The sequence below is a fragment of the Mesocricetus auratus genome, unplaced genomic scaffold (assembly GCF_017639785.1).
Source record: "Mesocricetus auratus isolate SY011 unplaced genomic scaffold, BCM_Maur_2.0 Super-Scaffold_100015, whole genome shotgun sequence".
NCBI classification, from domain to species: Eukaryota; Metazoa; Chordata; class Mammalia; order Rodentia; family Cricetidae; genus Mesocricetus; species Mesocricetus auratus.
The window spans coordinates 26,822,924-26,844,945 of NW_024429198.1; the positions used below are offsets into that span (position 1 = coordinate 26,822,924).

The window sequence follows — 22,022 nt, forward strand, 5'->3', positions numbered from 1 at the left end:
GATAAGCTTTTTTTCAACAGCAAGTACAAGGAGCTGTTCCTTCGTTTGTGTTTGGATCTGTCGGTTTGCTGTCATGCACTATACAGCACAGGGGCAGGTGGGCATCTTATCATTAACTGAGAGACAGTGTTTTCTCCCTTTCCGTGTCTTGTCTCAGTCTACTGTGCCTGATGCATACAACGTCCAAATGTCACAGGGTACATAAGAGTAGTGTGGTTTATTTTCCTAACCCCTATGTTATTTATTGCACATAGCATATGCAATAGTCAAAATACAATATGTAAGATGAGAAAAGTAGAACAAAATGCCACAAATCCTCACCAAGGTTGAGATTAGCATATTACATTCTCAGATCTTTAATTCTCACAATGATCAAGGAGCACTTCACCAGGTATGGATTTAAATGGTGAACCATGAAATGAGACAATATACTGAATGGAGAAAGCTATTATACCCGAGAGTTATACTGAGTCAGTTGACAGGATCTAGAATCCCTTGGAGACACACCTCTGGGCATGCCTGTGGATTGGGCAGCGGTGGAAAGACCCACACTAAAAGTTGGCAGACCCATGCCATGGGTGGGGTTCCAGAGTGTAGAGAAGAAAACTAGCTAGGCACGAGCAGTCTTCTCCTGGACTATGGACGTGTTGTGACGTGAGCGGAGCTCTGGCTTCTGCCAACATGCCCTCCCAACCACTCTGCATCGCACACCAGAACCATAAGCTGAAATCCTCCTCCTCAAGTCTCTGTCCCAGCAACAGCATGCACACCTAGTACAGAACCCTTTTACATACTTTATTTCCATAGCTTCCAAGAGCATTTAGGATCAGAAACCTAGCTGCAGTATTTTAAAGCTGGGATACAATCTGAGTGATGCCACAGAAATACAGTCAGTTTTGGGAAGAAGCCAACTCTTATTTGTGAGGAGCACAGATGAAAGGAGCCCATGAGAAGGACAGGGTGTAACATGACTGACAGGAGCACACGATGTCTGTACGGGGGATGCAAATGCCCCCAAACTACAGAATTGTGACATTGCAAATAAACATGATGAAAAAGGCAGAGTAGAATTTCAAATATATCTCAAAATATATTTCTAGTAGCATAAAACTCTTATAAGGATTATTTCAAAATTAAATATTTTATCAGAAATATAATTTTGATAATAAACCACAATCAAATAATTATATAAACATCCAAGAAGTATGCTTTACAGCCATTAATTTAAATATTACTGGTATAAATATTCCTCACGTATAACTCATAGTCAGGTAACATGCCCACAAGTTTTCCAACATGTGCACAGGCTCAGGAGAGCCACTGACTACCTGTCCTCTGGGTGGGGCAGGGGGGAAGGGGCGGCGGCACCGAGAGCTGCCTCTTCACCTCCACAAAGTGCGGCGCAGGTAGGGCCACAGACGAGGAGTGGAGAAGCACCTATGGGACTGCACCAGACCTGTAAGTGATCTGTTCCCTACCCAACCTCCTCTGAGAAATGTTCAAACCACTTTAACCTCAGCTTTGGTAAAGCTATGCTTTGGCATTGTAAGTTTTATGACCAAATGTCCTGAAGGTATCGTCTCTCTTGTTTTAACGTTGCCAGTGTTTTCATTGCTTCTAGTTTGTTAACTCCGGCTTCTTTGCTTATGATGTCTACAAGGGTGTCGTTCACATCTTTAGCCATGTTCTTGGCATCTCTAGAAAACAAAATAGCATACTTTACAAAACAGTACATTTAAAAAACCAAATCCTCTTTATTAGTTACCACATACCCTGTTCCCTCTTACCCTGCCATCTTTGTTTTTCTCCTCATTTCTCAGAATGTTTCCACAGACATGTAGCTTCACTTACCCCAGGTGAAGCCTTCACCCATGGTGCCCAATCTAAACAAGGTTGGCTTCTCATCCCCCCAGAACAGCCCGGGAGGGAAGCTCAGCTCTGGCTCAGCTGCTGGGCCCCTCCCTCTCCGAGAGTGCACAGCAGACCTGCATGCTCTCACTGTCCCCAGCCTTGCCCTTGAAGTGACAGACTCTTCACTGAGGACAGGTCTAGCCCTTGAAGGCAGGGGAGACACCACCTTGTGTTAAGTCCCTTGCTAACGCCATGCTAAGCCCTGCTCCGGGGCTCTCCCACAATGGTCAGGGAGTAGAATTTATCTTGTATCTCCCAATGCTGGAACAGTACACACCACTCAGCAGGTGCTCCAATGTTTGGATAAGAAACCAAGACAGGACGTAGATGTCTGGGATACAGCCTGGCCTGTCAGTTTACCCCTGGCAGGTAAACTGTCATCTTTGTCATCCTCATCTCTGTCTCAACCACTCCAGAGCTCAATCCCCATGGCCTGACCCTCTGCCGGACCTACAGGTCCTCTCCTCCACCTCACTTGACCGGCCGGCCGGCTTTGAACAGACTCTCTTCCCTCCGTGTCTGCTCCCTCCCTCCCTCCCGCCTACTCCACTTGTGACGGGTAAGGTGACCCTGAGCCTTCACCTCTGAAGCCACTAGTGCTCTCTAGGAAAGTTAAGACTCAGTGCCCTGAAGGGGCTATGGCAGGAGAGAATTTAGGAGTCTGGAGATACCAAAGACCAGTTACTGGCACATCTGTAATCAGCTGCCTCTACTAGACAGAGGGTTAACACTTGAGCCTCAATGTGACCAATGTGCCCTCTACAAACACCAAGATCAAGAACTTCAACAAAAGCTAAAGGGAAACATAAACCCACAGTGCTCTTCAGCTGACAGCCAGGGACTACTAGTCACGGAAGTCATCCAGACAGCCAGAAACTTCTGGGAAATGCTAAATCACGGCCACCATTTCCTCTTCAGCACCACAGTTAAAAGGCCAGAAAAAAGCTTGGCTGACTGAAGATGGTAAATGCTCAGTGTCTTAGGATAAAAGTATAGTTTCTTATTTCAAAATTCCCTTTTATCTAGCTGGAAATTTTAGTCAGGTTTTAAAAATTTGTATTTTCTACATGGCGCCTTTGAGTTTCTGTGACAGACACTGTCACAGACTGTACATACAACTTAGTAATATAAGAGTGGCCCTGGTCTTCTGCCTACTTGACCACCACAAACTGCCCTGGAGGAAAAGGATTATAATCTGATGTACATTCTCAGAGTCAAACCATGCTTCGCTCTTGATGGCTTAGTGCTGCAAATCACAAATTCTTTCTACATAACAAAATCCATGTTGAGACTTCAATTTAAGTGATTAAGGTTTTTTTTTGTTGTTGTTTTGGTTTTGTTTCTTGAGACAGGGTTTCTCTGTGTTACCACCCTAGCTGTCCTGGAACTCACTCTGTGCACCAGCCTGGCCTCGAAATCAGAGATTCACCTGCTTCTGCCTCCTGAAAGCTGGGACTAAAGGTGTGAGCCACTACCACCCTGTGTGATTAAGGTTTTAACATGAGCTTTCAGATGCTAAAAACATCTACCCAAAGTAACGCATTATCCAATGCAAGAGCCAGTATTCACCACTGCTTCCTTGAAAAGAAATTCTGGCTACTAAGTGTATGCTGGATTATTCACTGTGTGCTTATGTATGATGTATCTGAAAACTTGTGGGGAGGTCTCACAGACCTGCAGCACTAACCACGCCCGTTTGGTCATGGTCAAAGGTACGTGGGAGAAACCAGGGATAAAAGAGGGGACAGGAGGGGACCCTGCTCTCTTGGATTCCGGTCAAGGTTCATAGACCATACAGCACTGACCTGGTCCTCAGCTTCTCATGTAAGTTACTTCTCTTTATCTGAATAAATACCCTACTACCTTTTCCCAGCATCCTTTGCGTGACTCGTTTCCATTATCAAAAACTCAATGACTCTTCCACTGCTTCCTGGCCCTCAGTTCACCACAAGAGCAGCAACCGCGGTTTCCTATGTGGCCACATACCCACACACGTAAATGTAGCCGTTCTCCTGGAGGAGGGTCCTGGCCACCTGCTGGCTGTGACGCTGCAGGTTGTCTTGCACATACTTTGCTGGGGCCTCCTCCCCCTCCGCTGGGGCATCTCTCGAGAAGGAGACTTTCAGGTGAGTCAAGATCCCAATCTTGAGGAAACGTCTGAGCTCCTCTCTGGAATGTAATTCGGCAAGGTCATGGGAAGGTCGTGGTTTAAGGATGACAAAGTCTGTTCAGGTACAACAGACACACTCTACCTGAACAAATAGTCTCTGTCCTTATGTCTGCAGCCAAAAAACAGCCACATGGCTCCAAAATTCCCACGTGGGTGTTGTTCTTGGAGTTTCTCTCTGAGGCAAAGGAAATGTGGATATAATGAGCACATGAACACATCTCTCATCAGGAAATATCACAGCAAACAGGTCTGTAAAAGCCATCTTTATTCTGTCTCAGCGTTTGCTGTTTGGGTATTATCTGGGTTTTTATGCCACAGTGATACGGGCTGACCCTGGACTCTTGTTCACACCAAGCAGATGCTCTACCCTAATTACACACTAGCCCTCCTTTAGATAGCGGCTCTCTCTCAAAAGTCCTGAAGGCACCAGGTAGATGGCGGAACGTTTGTGAGGTAAAGCATACTGAGTAGCCTCTAGTTAACCGGGGATGTGGCCCCAAAGGAGGTGATGGGGCCCTTGCCATGTCCTCTCTTTGGATCCTGGCCATGAATTGTGTGATTTGCTTCACCACACACCTCGGCATTGTGCTGCCTCAGCATAGCCCAAACAGAGGAGCCAACGGATGGGCAACGGGCTGGAGCTTCACAGCTGACATCACAGTCTCACTGTGAGCACAAGTGATGATGGTCAGGGTCCAGAGAGCAGTGCGGGAGGAACACGAGAGAAGCCAGATCCATCTACTCTAGCACGCTACTCTTCTCAAAGTTCCCTGTCTGGGCTAGGTGTAGACACCTGCTACATGTGTATCTGTGACTACAGCCCATCCCAGGAGAGGGAACAGCTGCACCCACCACAGAAGGGAGGTGTGCCGTAAAGCCATCCCTAAGTACATACGTTATAATCCACAGCACAACTGAAGAGACAGAGTGACAACTAGAAGTGCCACTGTACAAAGGGAAGCTCCTGACTTGGAGCACAGACTGAAAACCACCTTCTCCACAGTGACAAGTAACTACAGCACCTGATACTAGGTAAGAACTTTCTAAAGTAAAAAATTTACAGCCAACACCCAGTTATTCTAAAACGACGGAAGAACAAAATGTACGATGTTCTACCCCTGATGACAAGGAGCACATTCCCCAGCAGCCGCCGTGAACACACACCTGTGCTGGAGGAAGCCAATGAAGGGGGCCACGCCAGTTCCTGGACCCACCATCATGATGGGGGCCGAAGGGTCATCCGGTAAGTGGAAAGAGTGTGCTGCTCGAGGAGAGATGGATATCTGCAATATTGAACCAGCTCTGGTGAGTGTGAGAGAAAAGCTGGGCAAGCACGTAACTGAGATGTGAGGGTGTGTGTGCTAATTCCTCTCAGAGAAGCATCACTAAGTTACATGGAAGCAGCAGACCCTACTGAAGCTATCAGCGCATCTCCTACTACAGAGGAAGAAGAAAAAGTTTGCTCTGCAGACACTTTCCTTTCTACTCATATCTAGAGTGTTTTCACTTGGCACTTCTTCTTACATGTGAGTTAAAAGCATGAGGAATAAATGACCCGGAGGGCAGGCTAAGAAGTGTAAAACACGAGCACCCCCAGTGTAGGGACTGATGGAGCTGGTGGCTCCTGGGGGAGAGTCACTTTGCGTGTGTGGCCACCAGTGTGTCCCTGTGCGCAGGGGACGGCTCCACACTCGTGAGCGTATGGACAGCACTAACTGAGCTTAGCGTAAATGAAGAAACGAATGAATGATGAAGTCGTGAGTTGGGATGGAGTTGTGACTGGGGTGTCCTGCGGGAAGCTGGACTCGGGGGTGGGGAGTGGATATGATCAAGATACACTGCACACATGCAGGAAATAGTCAAAGGACAATGTTGCAAAGCATTTTTAAAAAGTGTTTTAAAATGACGGACATAGTAAGAAGTCACAACTACCCAGTTGGGATGCAGGAACAGGAGATACCACTGCCCCCACAGTCAAGAACCAGTCACAGACAATGCACTCTTTTCTACAGACAAGATGAGCAACAACAGACTGACAAACGCCTGCATGTTTAAGATGCGCACAGTGTTCTAGTAAGGAGAGAACTGAGCTCTAGCTGAGCTGAGGTCACACCGTCATAGTACCTTAGGAGCCAGGGTAGCAGGACAGTCTGCGTGCAAAGCTTCCGTGTTTGGCTGAAGAAACGGAGCAACCAATGTAGCCAACCAGCCTGTGCACACCCCCTTCCGCAGCGTGCCCGCTGTGGTGTTAGATGGATACTCTATGATGTTAAACACAAAGTGAAGCTTGTCCGGATGGAGTAAGCTCGAGCTGCAAAGACAGACAAGTTCTGATGATCCCATCAGGGATGGACAATGCTGTCTTACAGTGCTGGGGAAACGGGCTTCAAGCGACCTTGTCTCTGCTCTAGGTTCGAGCATCTTAACCCTTGCCTCCCCACTTTCAAGAAAGACCACAGCTCTATCTACTCATTTTCAACATTTCAGTAAGGGTTGTAGAACGTGAGATGTCCCAAAGCTCTTTCTTCAAGAGTCCCCACTTGGTATTTACCTGATTGGTTTTATTACCAGGTAAATGACAAGGGACAAATACATCGGGTATTATTTATAAAGCTGACAGATTTGAAAGTGAAGAAACCTCAAAGTTCTGAATCCCCAGGAGACACATCCACCAAACTCATCCGCATTGTAAGAAACGGAGGGTGAAATCCCTCCCACAAGCACACCTGCTGCAGTGGCAGGGGCAGGGCATTGGAAAGCCTGGGTCAGTACTCGATTATGTTCCATAGTTGACCCTCCCTGCTGGCCCCTTCAGCTGCCTAGGATGGTGAGACCCAAGCCTACTGTCTTCAACAGGGGGACACTGTGTCGTTAGGGACAAACTGAATTCCCAGGGCACAGAAGCCAGAAGTCCTGGGCTCCTCAGATGGCACTGTGCCTAGCACTGTGCTCTACAAAACGGGAGTGTGTGGCATCTGTCCTGTCACCAGAGAGTTGGCAGTTCACGTTTCCCAGGACTTAGGAACTGTTTATTATGTGAGTGAGTGTTCATACCTTGCACAAGAGTATGGTCGAGGTTGGAGTTTGGGAAGGTGCTCTAAAAAATAAAAACAGGCAATTAACTCAGGCCTACTGAAACAGAAACAAAAGAAAGTCCAGTCTATAGTTAACTTTCTTATTTTGAATACTCAAAATAACATGTTCTCATTTAAAGCATGTCAGTGATACTCTGCTCAACCCTAAAACCAGGACCCCTCCCCATGCTGGTCTCAGGGATGAGGACACTAAGAACAGTGGCCCACAGACAAGAGACTCACTACTTCCATGTGTCTATGGCTCACTGGGAGTGACACGTCCCAGTTTTCAAAGTCAGCTATTTTAGAAAACACCAGCACAATGAACTTTTACTTCTTGTGTTTAATAAAACCAACTTCCTCAGAGGCCAGTGGGTTCAAGATACACAGGGATTTGTGGAAAAGCAACATAAACTTAACGACCCATATCTGAATTATCTGCTTATAAGTTTTGTAATTTTTGTGACTATCATGCTCTACTTTTAGTTTATTTGGGAAAAACTTTGAAATATTCCTCTTAAATGGCTTAGTCTTAATACAGTCGGGAAATAAAGTTCAGTAAAGAGTCATCTTAAGTATTGGCTGTGCTAAGTTTTCTTTAGAAAAAAAAGGAAAATTTCTATTTTGTGGGTCTCCATGACTCCCTCTGTGTCCTAACCTGTTTTCTGGTAATGCACTAGCTTCTACCACCTCCATAATACTACTAGGCTGGACAGCACCAGTCAGGTGGCTTAGACGGGATGGGGGAGACTAGCCTCACATAATGGTTAGGCTTTTTTTTCCAAAGACCATTTTTGGGAGGAAGATAAAAGAATACCAAGAAATCATGGGAACAGAAAATACCTGACTGGTCATTCCCTGCACAGGACTCCAAACACCCCCTGCTGGCTTAACAAGAGGACCACACATGTGAGTGTTAGCACGCCCTGCACCACTACAGGAAAGCAAAAGCAGGCAAGTGAGAAAGGCTACAGGACCCACAGAGTGGTGCAGTGTTCACGAGCATCACTCAGGAGACAGTTCCAGTCCTTGTGAGCAGCTACCAGGCTCCGGCAGGGGCAGCTGTACTACAAGGGCCCCTTTGCTCTTGCACACCTAGCTTCTGAATGCACCTGGATGGAAGGCCTGTTTCTGCATTCTACACAGAGCTTCAATCAATCACCGCAAGCTCATCAGCTGCGATGGGAATCACTCTTTCGCTCTGAACAGCCACTGTTAGCTAAAACCCAGCTAAGGAACTTCACTGAAAACAAAACAGCTAGAAAGGATGTTCAAGTCTAAGTAAAATTCTACAATTGGAGAAATTAATAGAGAAAACGAGTGACACTAATAGAAGAAGAAAACAATCAAAATGCAAAAGAGGGACTCGGGCTTCTAGGAGGGAGCCCAGATGTCACTATAACCAGTCAACCCCCCCCCCATTTTAATGTGGCCACACTGTATCCGCATAAAACCCACAGTGAGACACAAATAGCCAGCCTCCTTTACAACAAAGAGGTTCACCTAACAGTGCGCGGAAGACTGTCACTGTGGAGAGGGTGACTCACCGAGCAGGAGGCCGAGTGGAGGGTGGCAGGACGGGAAGGTGAGGAGCAGGTCCAGCAGGCAGACGCTGGCGTCCCGGATGAATCGGTTGTAATCAGCTGCCCCCTGTTTACTGCACAGCTCCTGCAGCCTCCGCTTTTCAGCAGCGCTGCTGGTACAGTCCACCAGGGCACGCAAAAACGCCTGAGGAAAGAGGCCAGCTATGAGCTACTCTGTGGGTAGGGTTAGCTCTGTGAGTTCCAGGCCAGCCAGTTACATGGTGAGACACTGTTCCAAATACACAAGTAAGCAAATAAACAAATGAATAAATACATAAATTTCTAAGAAATGGAAGCGAGAACAAGCTGAAACAACAGAAACCACTGCAAGGTTTTAAAGTATAAATCATTTGAAATAGCAATTTTACTTGAGAAAAATTTTTATTTTACACAAATGTATCAAACACAGACACAAAGATTATGACAGTATAGAAATTTCTATTTAAACATTCTCCCCCCATAGAAAATCTATAAACAACCCAGATGCTTGTGATCAAACCAACAATTTGATGCAGCCGTTGAAAACACCCTCAGTTTTTCCACACTGGAAAACACAGACTTGATGTCTTGCTGTGGAACAGGAATTAGGTTCCAGAATTAAACTCTGAGGGCTTAAAACTTTGACTTCCTATATCACATCCACACAGATATTTTAATATGGCATATTTTCTATAGTAAAGAAAATACATTCACATAATTTAAAATTTAAAAAGCAAAGTTAAGACAAAACTGAAATACTTAAACTTAAGCTCTATTAAAGTGAGTTCTGTGTCTGAGACTCAGTCTTTCTCTAAAGTGGTTTGCTTCCCAAGACCAGCAGTGCAGTGGGTACCCACCCAACGGGAGATGGAAGCCCATCTTTAATCACCACAGTGGGTCTGCTCAGCACAGCAGTTCGGGGGACTGTAGCTATTTAAAGAAATGTTTAGAGACAAAAAACACAGCTGCAAGCATTTTAATACAGTTCCTAATGAAATACTGACCTCAAGGGGCTCAGTCTATTTCAAAATCCCTCTAAACACCAATAGAAGCTGCCAAACCCTTCAATTTCCCACTCAAAATAACCAGGCAGCACTACATAGAAGATCTGCAGCAATACAGCAGGAGATGGGGAGGGGGTGAGAGCCCCACATGCCCTCAGAAGCTTCTTGTCATGGAGGAGGAGAAGAGGGGTCCTGTGCAGCCTGACTTCAGGCTGCTGCCTTACTGTGTAAGATTAATGTCAGGTGAATGGCGACTGAAGGAGACCTGTTTTCATGGCATTAGGAAGACGACTGAACTCCTATTTTTATAGCTCCAAGGCGTGGGCATCAGGCTTATCTAAGAGTCTTACACAGAGTTGCTCCCAGAAGACAGAGAAATACCTTTTTGGGAACTGCCCGTATTTCCAGACACCAGGTGAGGAGGAACTGGAGAGAACAGCCCTCGGGCACGTGCTGGGGCACAGCAGCTCCTTGCAGGTGAGGTGGGAAGAGTCATGCCATAGAAAAGACAACCACAGACACACGTTTAGAACATGGTTTGCATTCAGCAAACATCGCTAGCTGAGACACTTTACAGTGCTACCAAGTGATGACTTGTGCAATGGTCAAGCAGCAACTGGAGAAATAAATATGCCAGGAAAACACCAGTCACGTCACAAAAGTAAAAGAATGATAAATTCAAAATGTACCATAGTAAAATTATCTAAACAAAATGGAAAAAGATGACCAAGTTCCAGTAAAATTAAAAGTAACTTCAGTGGCTGGAGAGACGGCTCAGTTATTAAGCGTGACACCTCTTCTAGAGGACCCCAGTTCGGTTCCCAGCACCCTCATTCCTGTAACTCTAGCTTCAGGGATCCAGTATTCTTTTCTGGCCTCAAGCAGGCACCAGCACAATGTGGTACACATACATACATACATACATACATACATACATACATACATACATACACACACACACACCATACACAACAGACACAAAAATAAAAATACCTCTTTTTGAAAAACAGGACCGAAAGTTCAATATTATACACAAGTCATATTAATATTTTAAATAATAAAACAGCTTCTATTTACAGAGAATTATTTTTGCATAATAAAAATTACTATGAGAAGTAAACATAAAGGCTCTAGGCTCCTTTCATGCCCACTAGTGTCCATTACCACTATTCATTATAAGTAAGAATAGCATCAAGAACCAGTCAGCACCAGATTTGCTTGGGTTGTGTGTTTGCGTGCGTGGGTGCGTGCCTGTGTCTGGTCACGTCCAGCATCTGTCCTACCTTTCTTCTTAGTGTCCGTCTTAACTTTCACGATGACACGGTGTGCTTGTTTATCAGCCAGCTGCAGCCTTTGAAGCAGGTTTTCCACCTCAGAGTCACTGTTTGGGCAGATCACATTGAAGGAATCTCCAGGCTGATGGGGAAACTCGATTTTCTAGAGAAGGACCAAGGTGAAATTGAGAAAGTCCATTCATCAACAAATACAATTTCATCAGGAGTTACTCTAGAAAAGACCAAGGGTCGGTGTGCTAGTGCACACCACTGATCCCATCACTGGGGAGCTGGAGGCTGGCAAATCTCTTGAATTCAGAGTAAGACATCGTCTTAGAAAACAAAACAAAACAAAACAATGTGTGTAAGGAGGGCAGAAAGCTCTAGCCAGTAAGTTTGCAAAGTTCAGATTACCAGAATCCACATCCGCGCTGGCTGGGTGTGTGCCTACCTGTAAATCCAGCCTTGAAAGGTGGAGACAGGGTATGTACACCTCACCCCACAGCCCACAACCAGCCATACTGGAGAGCTCTGGGTTTGACAGAGACGCTGCATGAGTGAATGAGATGGAAAGTATTCCCGGAAAATTCCTAATATTATCTTCCAGTATTCTTAGGTGCATGCGCACGCGAGCTCACACACACACACACACACACACACACACACACACACACACACACACACACACACACACACACACACACAGTGCACTTAACAGATCCATGAACTTTCTCACTAGTACAGACACAAAACAGAAAGTCTACTGTTTCTGTCAGGAAGCCCTACTGAATGTTCACAGACAACCTGAAGTGTTCTGATTTTCTTGGGACATTCTTCAAGATGAAGGCTGACTTAATGACTATAGCATCCCTCAGAGGAACAGATGCAGACGAACTCATGGATGTGGTTCAAATGATCATGTACAGCCCCTTGACATAACAGGCAAATGCTCTCTGGAGAGGTTCCCGAAACTTTTCAGTCTCCCAAGAATTGGAAGTACTGTCTGAGAAGGTGGTGCGCTCCTGACCATCTACTCTGAGCTTTAGTTCCCCTCACTGGCTGATCTTAAGCGAGCAGCTTCCTTCTGCTGGCTGTCTGACCCCCTTGTTCTCCCATGGCCTGTGATCAAGGTGCTGTGCTCTGCTTGGTCCTCGCCAGTTCCGTCTCATCTCACCCCTTCTCTGAAGCAGAAAGAGGCTCAGAGAAAATGACAGATCAGGAATAAACGGCCAGGCGCCCTGCCAGAGCCATCTCTACTGGGTGCAGTGACCAAGCAACCAAAGGTTCTGAGTATCTTCAGGACACAGCCGTGCTGAGGACAAACTCTGAAACAACTTACTGAAATGTCCAGTTCCAACAGCAGTGTGGTCTTTATGGCATCATTTGTAGTCAGCTGAACAGCTTTTGAAATTGGAACCTGAAAAACTGGATCCACCGAAGTCACAGGTGTCTGGCTTTCCTCCTTGAGAAACAAATGGGATGAAATACAATAAACCAGGAGCCCCAGAACCACATTAAAAACTCCAGGCTTGGTGGCATGCATTTGTCATTCCAGCAGTGAAACAGCCGAGATAGGCAGAGCCTGGGGCTAGCGGGTGGGCAGCTAAGCCTACTGATGTAGGCCTGGTGGAGGAAGGGTGTTCTCAGTTTTAGTTACTTCAGAAGTATCTGTAACTTTTGGCCCTATAAGGATAGCACAGGTCTTAGGAAACTGCACAGAAACCTAACTCTTTGTGATATCTTCTGGTTCCTCTTCTAACTTGATTTTATTTAAAACCAGAAAACATTTTACAAATGAAAGTCAACTAACTTTGGACAACTGGCCATCTGGGAAGGCTGGGGGCAAGTCACAGCTGGATGCTGGAGCCTTGGTGGGGGGAACCTGGAATGTGACCTTCACAAGACCTGCACCAGCCCCAGCCCAGCCAGCTCTGTAGGAAGCGCTCAGCAATAGCGGTCACGTTCCTCAGCCACCTCTCCTTTCAGTGCAGCCCAAATCCAGGGACTATGATGGCCATAACCCAGCCCACGGCTCGATTCTAGACAGCCAGAACTGGTCCGTTTTCGCGCCACAGCTCAGACTTTCCTTGCGTGTGATCCTGCTGTTGGCCCTCCAGTCCCACACAACTGCTGTGAAGAATATTTCACAGTCTGATGCTTGGGGACCAGTGACATTTAGTGCTAGAGCAGCCTGAGCAGGCTGCTAACACAGGAGTCTGGAGCTGGACACCATGTGGGGGATGAGACCTTCCACACTGTGACAGGGAGAAGGCAGAGGCGCAGCACAGACAGCAATGTAAATGCAGATAGGGGGAGTCCAACAGTGAAAGTCAGGGGAGTATGGACAAGATGGGATGCTGAGGCTCTGAACGGCGGGCGGGGCACCCGAGAGATGATGGGAGCAGGCTGAGGTGAAGACAGGGAGAGTGGTGCCACGAGAGGCTATGTCAGAGATGCTAAAAAAGGACTTCTGAACATCAAGCCACTTGTAACATGGACGTGGGCACAGTTTTTCTGGAAGGCTCATACAGTAAGTGCGTACTTCTTTGTGCATTCCCCAGAAAAGCAGCAGTAGGCAGTGACTGTGCAACAGGCAGGGCTGCTGCAGGAACCGTGGTTACAGTGGGAGAGGCTGCACCTGGTCCGCGATCTCAGCCACCTGTCAAATGTGACAAACAAGCACAAGGCAGGTGCTCACAGTTAGCGCATTGTGAGGTAAATCTCTCACCTGGCCAAGAGCCTCCTGAAGACGGACCTCCAAATACTCTGCTGGCAAAGCGGGAATACTCAGAGAGGCGTCTGAGAGTGGGGGAACTGAGCGCACAAGCGAGGACTCCAAGTCTTCAATCACATCTCCCCTCTGACTCCTGTTAGCTTCATTGCGCTCCCACACCTCGGAACCCCTCTTTCCCACATCCTCCAATCTGAGAAGTTCAACTTGTGACTGGATGTGTAACAACTCCGACTTCACAGCGGTGTTCAAGGGGGCATCTGATGCCGGTGGGAGCATGTCACTCATTCCGTCTTGCTCTCTGAGTGACTTAAAGTGTTTTGTGAGGGCGGCCCAGAGTCCAGCAATCCATGGCTCTACCACGAGCTCTAAGCTGGTATGTAATAAATAAAAGGGGGGAAAAACCAAATGTCTAAGTTGTCCATTTGAGCACAATGAAAGAACAGCAGTAGGCTCATTCAACAGTGTGCTACATATGACTGTAGATGCACTAAACTGATTATTTCAAAAAATATAATTTTCAAAAGCATAGCATCATGCTGATTAGCACTGTATAACTGAACATGCAAACAGAACAAATGAGCTGAGGTATAAGCTACTTTGCTCTGATAATGGAAATCTAATTACCCTCAGGGTTGGCTGTCTTCATTTTGGGGAGTTAACATTTTACAGATGTGTAACCCTGATGACACTAACAGAGTTTAGCAATTCTCATGTTATAAATGGATTATATCAGTCGAAGGCACCACCTTGTTTAGTTCATTAAATGTATTGATCTTTTTCCTACAGATATCGCCAAATCATTCTAAATTAGAACCAAATGTCTAACTAAATAAGTTCCCTCCCCATCTACCAATCTATGAATGTGTCTTTTCAAATGTTTTAATCATATGTACTTATTTATTTGAGATTCTCAGAGAGGCTAATCTCAGGGACTGTTCTCTCCCATCCTCCTCTCTCAGGAAAGCTGAATTAATCATACATTCATTCCTAACTTGCAGAAAGTTCAGTTAGGACTAACAAAGCACAACATGGTCACAATGTTCTTGACATGCCGTGAACTGTGGTGGCTAAGGAGAGGGCACAGACAGAGTGTCAGAGACCTCTGATGCTCTACCGACTGAGCTATCCGGGCTCTTATGTCATACACCTCTGAAGAAGATAAAAAGGATCGCTTTTCATCTCAACGGAAAGGCAGTGTCAAACCTAATCACTACGACAGATGACTATCGAGGTACATTGCAGACCTGTCTTTCTAGAACTCAAGAGTGTAATCCCACTGTGTTCATTAGGAGTTTGTGTGTGCAATAGACCACAAGCAAGTTCAGTGCTAAGTTACATGTAAGGCATCACTCCTGTAACTGAGAAATAGACAATCGTGAAAGAAGTCCACTGTGAGGAAGCATGGTCCTAGGCCTTGAGCACCGATCTGTCTGACCATACTCTGAACCTTCACAGTGCATCCTGCTATTATCTATCTTGGACACAGAATGATGAGTGAGCAAAGTGTAGGTCAAGTGGGGATGGAAGATTTCATCCAGGCATGTGCGTGTGTGCAAGAGCATTCTCAACTCCAGGCGTGTGCGTGCAAGAGCACTCTGAACTTCAGTGTGGAGGGAATTCAGACAGGAATGTCTTCAGCAAAGTACCTTTACTGTGGACACACACAGCAGGCAGGCTGAACATCTCAGACGTACAAACTACTGAAACATACTCAGGAACTTTAATAATCGATCAAATAAATGACCCAGATCCTTTGAAGAGATCTGTGTGCAGTGTCACAGGAAATGACCCTAAAGACTGATATGAGCATTTCCTACAATCAAACAAAGCTCACAAGGACAGTTGAAAATAGTGTGGACAATGCCAGAGCTTTGTCCTGTGAGGAAAACATGTATTAGAGACTGTAGCTGAAGGAAATCAAGGAACGCCTGGGGCCCATGCAGGAAGAGAGGAAACACGAGAAGTCCCTGCCATACCCAGAGCAGGGGAGCTGAGAAGAGCACGACATTGCTGATGTCAGTATTTCCATAAGTGGGTCATTTACTAACACACTGACCGGAAATTCATCTAGTATTTTTACCTAGTTAAAAAACACAAAAACAAAACAACAACAACGAAGAAAAACCAAGAATGTGTACTATTGTTTGACTACAGTAATGATAGTTAAAGGCTAAATAGCAGACTGTGTCAGGACAACACTGAGAACCGGAAAGAAACATGTTAGGAGGATTTGGAAGGTTGAGCCCAGGCTCAAATACTGAGCTGTAAAAAGAAAAATGACAAAAGGTAAAAGCACACTCCATTAAGTTGGTAAGAGACATCCTGAGGGCTCCTTCCACTAGAGGAGATGCTAACAGGGCCCCTGTGTGCAGGCAGAGAGAAGACACAGGCAATACCAATATTGCCAGAAAAAGCACTCACTCTTACAAGCACACCCATACTCTGAGATGCACGTAACAGTGCTGGATGCCACCCTCTTTCCATTAACAGACACTGGAGGCGGAGGTGCGGTGCAGGACATGACAACACAGGCCAGTCATCTGACCTTCCTGGGTTCTGGCTAAATGCTGAAACTGTAATGAGACTCAGATGACTGGCGGTGCTAAAACTAAGACAAGCATCTTTCATAGGCTCACCAACCTCTGCCATGTGTACGGGTTTACTGAAAACAGACACACACTGCCCTTACCCCACACAGTCATCGGCATGTCCAGTGTCATAGAAATGCTGGGCTCCAAGCTCCTGGAGACGTTTATCGATTACTTTCCCTCCATTGCAGAAGTATGTGTATTCTGAGTCACCCAAACCTGGAGAACCCAAATAGATACTCAGTGTGTACAAAGGCTCAAAGATGTAACAGATGCAGAAATAACATGTCTGAACACTATCCCATATTCCTACACAGACGATAATAATTATAAAGCATGTATCCACAATTCCTTACTTTTTTTCAGCAATGCTAAGTATGCCCATCATGAAAGCACCAGACAGTAACAAAACAGATACTGGCTCCTGGCCACAGAAATACACATGCCTGACATTGTCGTTTCCAGGAGTCACTGAAACAGGTTAAGCTGGCTTTGAAAGCGCTAACTGTACTTTACTCTTTCCCAACTTGAACACCATGGCCAAAGACCACTGCTGGACCCAATGCACTCAAGGTTCCTAGGGAAGGTTTCTCTGGAACACAGCTGCATCTGTTTGCTGACATGTCGTGGTGGTTTCGAAGCCACAGCAGCCATGTCCAGCCGCTATGACAGACCATGCAACCTACAGAGCCTCCAATGTCTAACTTCCCCCAACAGCATTTGCCACTTCTGACCTATACACCCAGGCACAGTGGCAAGACAGGCAGAGGCTGTACAAACTGCCCCAGCCTCACACGCCGAGAAAGCTAAGGCTTTGTTCGCATCTGCTAGAAACTTCAAAATTGAAAACTTACATTTCTCAGCTTAATTATTCCTGTGTCTTCTCCCCACAAGTGAGCAAGCACGTGATGGGTCTGTACACGGGCCCAGCCCAACACTGACCAGAGTGGCTGGATTAGGCGTCAGTCCGATCTTTATAGAAAATCTTCAAGAAAATCTGCACTGCTTACATCATTTCTCAAACATGTGCAGCATAAACCAGCTGGCGGCTGGGGTTAGAGGAACATCTAAGCAGCATAGGGTATCTGTACTAACACTCTCCCAAACACCTTCAGCCATCAATACCAGCCCAAGCCAGGAATCTGCATAGTCTCTTTAGCGTCAGTTTTCTATGCTGCCCCCCACCCATGTTTTAGTTTTTAAAATTTCTTCTGTAACATGGTATAACGTGAAGGTTAGAGGGTAGCTCGCAGGGTTCTGTCATGTGGGTCTTGGTGTCAAGCTGCTTTACCCACTGAGCCGTCTTGCTGGCCCTTCTGATCCTTACCATAAGCTCTCTAAGTTATGCTTTACAAAGCCCTAGGCCATTTTCTTAGCACGTGATGGATGTGACCATCAGTAAAGAACTGTTCCTAACCATGGAAAAGAGCCGCACCTCTGAGTATCAGAGTCACTGCTAGCAGGCCAAATGTAAAGGAATTATTAAGACTCCCTGGATGGTTCCAATGTCCCTGGTCAAACTAGGGACTGAAAACCATAATTCTGAAGGTACGTTCTCAGGGAACATAACTGGGTTTTAGAGACCTGCTGCTATCTTAAACAAATAACCTAAGTGCTCGTTCCTGCGAGGATTCTGTTTCAGTAGGTTTGGAGCGAGGCCTAGACACTAATATTATGACAATCTTCTATGGCTACTGAAGAGGTTATGCAGAGTGCTGGGGGTGCAGCTCAGGGGTAAAGGGCTCCCCTAGGGTTTAAGGACCTGGGTTTGACCCTAGATACACCCAGGACAAGGGAGAGGGGAGGACCAGGGTATTGCTTTTGAGTATTAACTAGACAATCATTGATATCTCTGTATTTTATATAGATACAATATTTATGTAAAAAAAGACACATGCAACTATATTTCATGATTTTAAAAGATATATTCCTAGTCAAAGCAATAACTGCATATATTAAAAACAAACAGAGTCCATTACCCAACAATCCATACCGCAGGCGAGCAAAGAAGTCTGAGGGTAGAGTCCTGTCGTGTATTTCTTTAACAAACTTGAGGGCTGTGTCGGGCGGATCTCCAGTACCCGTGGTGGACACGACCATTACCAGAGGAGCAGTTTCGGTTTTCAGATCATACTACAAACAGGGAGATCAAATCAGGACGCAGGATTGCACGAATCTGTGAACTAGCACAGCAGCAAGAGCAGGACAAAGCAAGTGGAAGCAATCAGCAGGTTCCTGTCTCGTGCGCTTCCTTTTACACTAGTGACCAGTCCTGTGACCAGGTGCAAAGGACACCGCCTGTTTAGTTCACCTTTGCTGATGTTCACCAGAGGCTAGAAGAGTTGAACACACCTTTCCTCCACGTGCTTCACTAAGAACAGGTCTGGGGTTCCCCCCACCCCTACCATTCAATTCTTTAGTTAGGAAAACATGAGAACAAACAGACTCCACCAAAAGCATCAGGAGGACAGGCGAGAAGCAAGGCGGGAGGAAAAAATACACATGACAATAAAGAGAGCCAAGGGGCTTTATAGGGTCAAGGAGAGACAGAAACAGACAGACACCGAGTACCAGGATTAAGTCAGAACAGGACAGGCGTGGTGGTACACGCCTTTAGTCCTATTTCTTAGGAGGCGAGGCGGGCGGCTCTCTATAAATTCAATGTCAGCCTAGTCTACATGGTGACCTCCAGGTCAGCCAACACTGCACAGTGAACCCCTGCCTCAACAAACAAACCTTAAAAAATTCAGACCACAGGAGCAACATCAGATACCCCAGTGAAGACAGACTGCGGTGCAGGTCGCAGCTCTGGAATCTTCATCAAATCTGAACAATCACGTGTATTACAAATGAAGCAGAGGCAATGACACACAGATGGACAGAGGGTATTCTAAGGGGGAAAATTAAGTGTTGCCCCTTGGTATCAGCTGCCTGTCATAACCAACTCCTCATTCCCTTCATATTTGGAATACTGTGAAAGGAAACAGATATGGTCCATGCTCTTAATTCTTGCTAGGTTTCTTTTTTGACTGCTCATGAACATAGCCCAGTTTAGGTTCAAAGAATTCACTGCACCGTTTTTTTGAGACAGGGGTCTTGGGCTGGCCTTGAAATCATTACGGATCCAAGGTTGGTTTTGAACTTCGGATCCTCCTGCCTCCATGTCCCAAACACCTGGACTATAGGTGCAAGACACTACACCCAGATTTATGTAGGCTTTATGCATGCTGGGCAAGCATTCTCCTAACACCCCAATCCTATTTTACTTTCTTTGTGGTTTCTAATACAACGCAGAGTCTACCACAGAGCTACAACCAGCCTTCACTTTCTTTTCCACTCCCATGGATAAGGACTCAGGTTAACTTTCCACCAGGCTGTGAAGGCTTACAAGGCACTCTTAACAGGACTACTGTGAGGTAGGCAATAGACGGCTATCCTTTCAACTTAGATCATGCTCAACTGGAGAAAATGCTCGGCCGGGAGGGGTGGGGGAGTAAACAGCCGGGTTCCCATGGCACTAAAAGAAAAACCACCACTCACCTTCCCACCAAACGGATGCCAGCCCAACTAGGGAGAGATCAACTGTAAGGCCCAATAGGGGCTGGTTTTATGCCAACATCTGCCTGTTATTACAGACTCAGGGTACTGTCCAGCATGGGCATGGTGGTATGTTTACTTTGAGCTACTGATGAACGACAGGGCTCTCTGACTGGTGGTGATCTTGGAAGGTCATCTACAGCCATGTTGGCAGAGGCACATTAAAGGGGTGTCTCCTTCAACCAGCATAATTCATAATTCACCATGCTGTGGCTGGTCTAGCCTTCTGAAGCTGTGGTTTGTGAAAGGCCGGGGGAGACTGAACTAGAGGGACAGAACACTGTTCACATAGCTTCTGAGGTACTGAAGGGAATCTGAGGGCCAGGAGCCAGCACAAGCACTTAGCTAAAGCCTTACCATGTGAGCTACTGGGAACAGTGCATTCTGGACCCTTCAGACTGAGAACAGGGCATAGACGGTCAAGCGCCTGTCAACTCTGGCTAATGCAGGGACCTCTCAGAGAAATCGTGACTACCCAGACTCTTACTGGATCCCGAAGCCACTTCTGTAAACTCCAGTTCATCAAGGAAGCCCATGGCCTTTCATTAAGAGGAACTCTACAATGAATGGCAAGGTCTTTTTACGGAATCCAAAGGGGCACTGAGTTTATAAGGTGGGAAAACACATATGTGTAAAAAGACATACAAACCCAAAAGCGTCCCATTGTCTTCACAGCCACTTGAGATAAATGAACCACATACCACTGTTACCATTTACAGGTAGGTAGTATCTGCCTGTTTCAGTTTCTAAGAATTTTTTTTAAAACCTAATTCAAATGTATAAACGTCCATGTTTAATCTCAACTAGTTGGCAGGATGTTGCCAAGTTCAACTTTTGCCTGGGCTACAGTGTGAGTGCAAGGTTGGCTTGGATGAGCCCCGGTAACAAAAAAGCTGCTTAATCTCACAAGCAACCCTGTCATAGCACACAAAACAGCTGCCCTTACCTTTTCCGACTCACTGATACAGTGAAGCTCTGCAGAAAACCCATGTGACACAGCCTGCTCACTAATTTCTTCTGCTATGGCCTTTGCCTGTCCTCGCTGTGTAGCATACAGTAACAAAAATCTTCTCATCACCTTGGGTCAGCGAGACTGAAAAACCACAATGAAGCAGGCCACACAAAGGTGTATCAATTTGCCGCAATCTGTACACTTATTTCTTAGCGCTCATTTAAAATTAACCGCAGAGGGAGAGAATTGAGACAGGAAGCATGCAGAAGTGAGACTCTTAATCGCATTGCTCCGAAATCCACGCCCGATTTCCAGCCACATTTGAATCTTGCATGCGCACACTTGTAGGAAGAGTGAGCTGACCCTCACCTCTTCCCATTCGCATGCGGGCTTAGGATCGTAAACCTGTATGATTAAGGACAAGATGAGGGGCCTGAGCGAGGAAGGCTCACAGTGTCACCTACAAAGGTCTTTTTGTTTCTTTCCTTTTAAAAACCGTAAGTGTACAACGCTCCCCTCCCCTAAAATTGGGGAATTCTATTTCCTGCGGGATCCTAATCAAAGTACTGGTCGTCGTCGGAGCTCCCACCGTTACACAAATCAGTAGTGAGTGTACACGGACGTAGATAACCGAGAGTAAAATTAAAAACACCTAGGGCGCTGGGATCCCACGCACCCGCATTCTATCTAGTGGCTAATCCCGGTAGGAAAGCCGACTTTGGGTGAGCGAACCGACTATAGTTGCATGCTCTTGTGGCTCATCTTCTGGCGTTATGAAACAGTACTAAGTTCCCGACAAGAGCTGGGACACAGAGTCCCAGCCGGGGCCAACGCGGGGCTCGCAAGGCCACACGTGCGGGGCTCGGGAAGAAGCCTCCTCCCCCGCCCACAGCACCCTGTCAGCTCCCCTGCGGCCCCGGACACCCAGAGACGCCAGCCCCATCCCCGAGGGTCCCCGTCGCTCCCCGACACACCCGGCCGCGTACCTCCAGCCGCGATCTCCGGCGCGGGACACTGTTTTCCTCGGCGAGGTTCCGCCTGAGAACGCTGCGCACGCGCGCTATAGCCTCCTCTCGCGCATGCTCCTCACGCCCCATCACTAGAAATGCCGGCAGAACCTGGGACAGCCAATCGTTGAGCGCCGGATGTGGGCGGT

The 22,022-nt window shown here is 46.5% G+C and overlaps 1 protein-coding gene across 1 annotated transcript; it reads right to left on the reverse strand.

The window, feature by feature from the left end:
- Positions 1-326: 326 nt before the first annotated feature.
- Positions 327-21,996, reverse strand: Mtrr (5-methyltetrahydrofolate-homocysteine methyltransferase reductase). Its single transcript, XM_005065461.4, has 15 exons — positions 21,853-21,996; positions 20,861-21,007; positions 18,297-18,450; positions 16,419-16,536; positions 13,724-14,099; positions 12,335-12,457; positions 11,005-11,158; positions 10,103-10,191; positions 8,703-8,883; positions 7,136-7,178; positions 6,206-6,392; positions 5,246-5,364; positions 4,164-4,256; positions 3,898-4,080; positions 327-1,697 (listed from the first exon to the last, which is right to left on the reverse strand). Exons 2-15 carry the CDS (start codon positions 20,987-20,989, stop codon positions 1,553-1,555), a joined length of 2,094 nt encoding a protein of 697 aa, XP_005065518.2. The 5' UTR covers positions 20,990-21,007; positions 21,853-21,996; the 3' UTR covers positions 327-1,552.
- Positions 21,997-22,022: the final 26 nt, after the last annotated feature.